This window comes from Egretta garzetta, unplaced genomic scaffold (genome assembly GCF_000687185.1).
Source record: "Egretta garzetta isolate BGI_Z169 unplaced genomic scaffold, ASM68718v1 scaffold117, whole genome shotgun sequence".
NCBI lineage: Eukaryota > Metazoa > Chordata > Aves > Pelecaniformes > Ardeidae > Egretta > Egretta garzetta.
Window position 1 is genome coordinate 4,133,988 of NW_009260479.1, and position 3,829 is coordinate 4,137,816.

General features: G+C 43.5%; 1 protein-coding gene across 1 annotated transcript in view; it reads right to left on the reverse strand.

Annotated features, from left to right (window-relative positions):
• The window catches only part of KMT2C (lysine methyltransferase 2C), a gene marked incomplete at its 5' end in the record, with an annotated part of 219,835 nt that overhangs the window by 29,534 nt on the left and 186,472 nt on the right, over window positions 1-3,829 (reverse strand). The window contains 4 exon segments of the mRNA XM_035899644.1: window positions 1-2; window positions 4-212; window positions 1,300-3,247; window positions 3,376-3,402. The exon segment at window positions 1-2 is cut by the window's left edge and continues 67 nt beyond it. Of these exon segments, the coding sequence (XP_035755537.1) occupies window positions 1-2; window positions 4-212; window positions 1,300-3,247; window positions 3,376-3,402 (2,186 nt within the window).

Genomic DNA, 3,829 nt, shown 5'->3' on the forward strand with positions numbered 1-3,829 from the left:
CTTGGCCCGCCTGGCGGGACAACAGAGGACCTAATATTCCCAGGATATGGAGGAGGAGGGCGGTTAAAAATTTGATTTAAGTTGTCTTGCTGCCAGTGCTGAAGAGGAGCTGCATGGCTAGGAGCTGCTGCATCCTGCAAGGCTTTTTCCTGACGAACCGCATTCTTCTTCTGCTGTTGTTGCTGTAGAATAATTTCACGTAATTTCTGGCGCTGTTTAAAAAAAGAAAAAAAATCACTGTGCTTGACACTGCAATTGACATATTTTGAAGTGTTACACTCTGCTAGGTTAAGCCTTTTGGAAGAAAAAAATTCTTTAATCGCTACAGAGAAATATTATAAACTACTGTAATCACCTCAGAAATTAGAAGAGGGATCAAATGATGCAAGATGCTGGCAACGCAACTTAATCTCCAGACCTCTTGTAAAAGTGTATAGTGTGAACCCATTTTACCAATTAACATATAAGCAACTCTCTTTTCCTTTTTCTATTCCAATAATCCAGGCCCTTTTACTACATGGAAAACTTCTGATGGAGAAAGGTGAAGAGAGGTCCATTGAAGATATTCAGCAAGAGTTAAGTAATTAAGTAAAGATATTTCATTAATTATGTGAAGATATTTATGCCAAAGCTGCAGCATTTACTCTGACTCTGTACGATGAACACTATCAACTCTTCTGCTAAATCCACTTCCCATTGCTCCTTCCAAACGAAAGACTGAGCAGCTTTCCACAAGCTGATTTTAATTCTATGTCTCAGCAAAGTTCTGTTTGCCAAACACTCACTGACAAACATCTGGAGTGAATGTGCCTCAAGAAGAGCAGTGACCCATGGCAGGATTCACCTCAACATGCCAGCCAGCTGAGAAGTCAGGTGTCAGACTAGACTGAGATCTTTGCTATACTCCCTTTTTCCATCAGTGAACAAGTCATTGACAATCAGTTCTACATCTCACCTATTATAGGACAGAATTAATTGTCCTTTCAAGGTGGGTTTTTTCCTTACACTGCAGATAAATGAGCTATTACAGACCAATCATCTACATCTTCAGTGGTTTTAAAGATGGCTTTTGGTTCCTTTTTGGATCTTGTCAAAACTCCTTAAAAATGACGGATGTTTCTATGTTCTATATATCATGGTTCTATCCAGGAGGACCAAATTAACATACTAAGTGAATGAAGATAATTCTATGTTACATAGCTATGTTTAATGGCAAGAAACTTCAAATATTAACAAGAATGGGGGAAATTCTTCTACTTATGAAATTCTAATACCATCAGTATTAAACATTATTCTCACCTGTCTTAACTTCTCAGTATCTGCTTGAGACATGTTCATGGTATTCTGTGTATCTGTTACGCCTGTAGTGGGTGCCGAGCCAGGAACTTGTGAAACTTTGGAAAACTGTTGTCCTTGAGAACTCATCGGAGAACTTCCAGATGCACTGAAGTTCCCCTCAGATCCAGGCCGTGGCTGTTCAGGAGCATCATGGGCCAGTTGACCAGTTCCAAAAGATTCTGGCTGAGGTCTTGGAGTCATCGGTGGTTGATCATATGGGTCGCGTGCTGGAGCAGCTGGACCATGGCTAAATGAATCTGTTATTGCAGGTCCTGCAGGTCTGGGAGTTTGAGAACATGGATCTGATGGCCTGACAAAAGTGCCCTGCAACCTGTTCTGTGGTGTCTGCAGGAAAGGATCTCTATTTGGTATTAGTCCCGGTCTTGTCATCGCAGGTCTGTTAAAACTCTCTGGAATCCCTGGCCTTGGAGTTGCTGGTTGCTGAGAATAAGGATCATTAAGAACTGGCCTCGGTGTTCCAGGAGGTTGGGCATACGGATCAGGAAGTCTCTGATTTGCTGGGGACTGAGCAAATAAATCCGGTGGCTGAGCAGGTCTTGGTGTTGGTGGTTGCTGCAAATATGGATCAACTGTGGTGGGACGAGGAGTTCCTGGAGGTTGGGCATAAGGATCAGCAACTGGCCGAGGAGTACCTGGAGGCTGGGAGTAAGGGTCCTGAGAAGCTGGCCTTGAAATGGGTCCAGACTGAGGGAAAGAATCACTCTGTTGTCGCACTATCCGAGGTGGATGGGCAAACGTCTCCTTTATTGCAGGATGGGGAGTAAGGGGGGGCTGGCTGTATGGATCATTAGGCTGATTATGAGAAAAGTTATCCACTGGCCTTGGTGTCAAAGCAGGCCTTTCATATGGATCAACAGCAACGCGCCTTGGCGTAGTTGGCATTGATGCATAAGGATCTTGTGGGGACTGAGGTGGGCGCATAGGAGTTTTAAAAGGTCCAGGGCTACCATCAACAGGAGTAGGAGTAGGAGTCAATGGTGGCCGTGCATATGCATCAGCAGAAGTTACTCTCTGTCTCTGAAACGTATCAGTTCTAGGAGCTGGCTTAGTGAATGGATCACTGCTTCCAGCTGTTAATGGAACCTTCCCCGACTGTTCCATAACTATGGGCGATCTTGGGACCCCCAATGGTTTGGAGAACTGCTCTGATGCCATCACAGGCCTGGGTGTGTCTGGTGGCTTTGCATAGGGATCACTGCTACTTGGAGATGAAGAACATGAATCCCTGACTGGTGAAGGCCTGCTTCCTGATGGTTCATTTACCTGAATGGGCCTAGATATGGATGACTGTGCTGGACAGGTATCTAACGGTGCAATGGAACTTCTCCTAACAAAGTTTTGGTTAAGGGGTGCTGGTCTAGGTGTTCCCACCATTTTAGCATATGGATCCATTGGAGAAGGAGGTCTTGTGTTTGTGGAACCTGGAGAAAACATCTGTTGTGATGATGTCTGAGGAGTTTGAGACTGAGACAGTGAATCATGTACTGGGATTCGGGTCGGTGTAGGGGGTGGGGCTTGTGGTTTTAGGAACACATCATCTGATGACGCTGACGTGGGCGTAGCAGGTAGCTGCTGCTTTGTAAATAGATCCTTATGGAATGTCTGTTGTGCAGGAGACATACTTCCATTGCCAGTCTGTGGCGTTAAGGGGCTCTGGATCCCACTGCTAGGTGTGTCTGAGCCAGATTGGTTCAGAAGCTGTTGTGAACCAAACTGCTGCTGCTGCTGTTGCTGCTGCTGTTGCTGCTGCTCATTTTTCACTTGTTCAAGCTTCTGCGTGGCTTCTATTTTGGCTTGCTGCTTACTTTTTTGCCGCATTTGCTGTTTTAAAATTATGAGAAAAAAGGTTACACTTGTAAGTCCAGGGTATACAAAAACTTTTTGATGACTGAATCTATAACTAAAAATATGGGGTGCGTCAAAGATCAACTATAAGTAATTGTAAATTGCAAATTTTAAATGCAATGGGAGCAGAGGGTGTAGCTATATGTGAAGTTCAATTACCTTGACATGCACCTTGATTGCCTGGGAAGAAGCATTTCCCAGGTAGCCTAAAAGAGCAGCACTGCTTTCCAACCTTATACTTTGAAGATGAAAGGTTACTGACAGATGCAGCACTGGTGTGAGGCAAATGGGCTCCAAGAGACAACCAGCCCAATTTGAAGCAGTACTCTGCAGGACAAGGTTACTGCAATATAGGGTATATAAAAACAAACTACTGCACTAGCCATCCATACAGAGAAAGAATAACCTACTTCCATAAATAGGTAGTATTTAAGAGACAAAGTTTTAAGACAAAGTTTTCGAACATTTACAAGCAGTTTCTCTTCTGATAGCATCTATTTTCTTCCTATGCAGAATGGTTGACTGTATACTCTTCTACAAAGGAAGGTTAAAATTGATTTTATTACAACAGATTTCAACAATGCAATAAAAAGCAGGAAGGAAAATAACAAAACACCCTAAATCC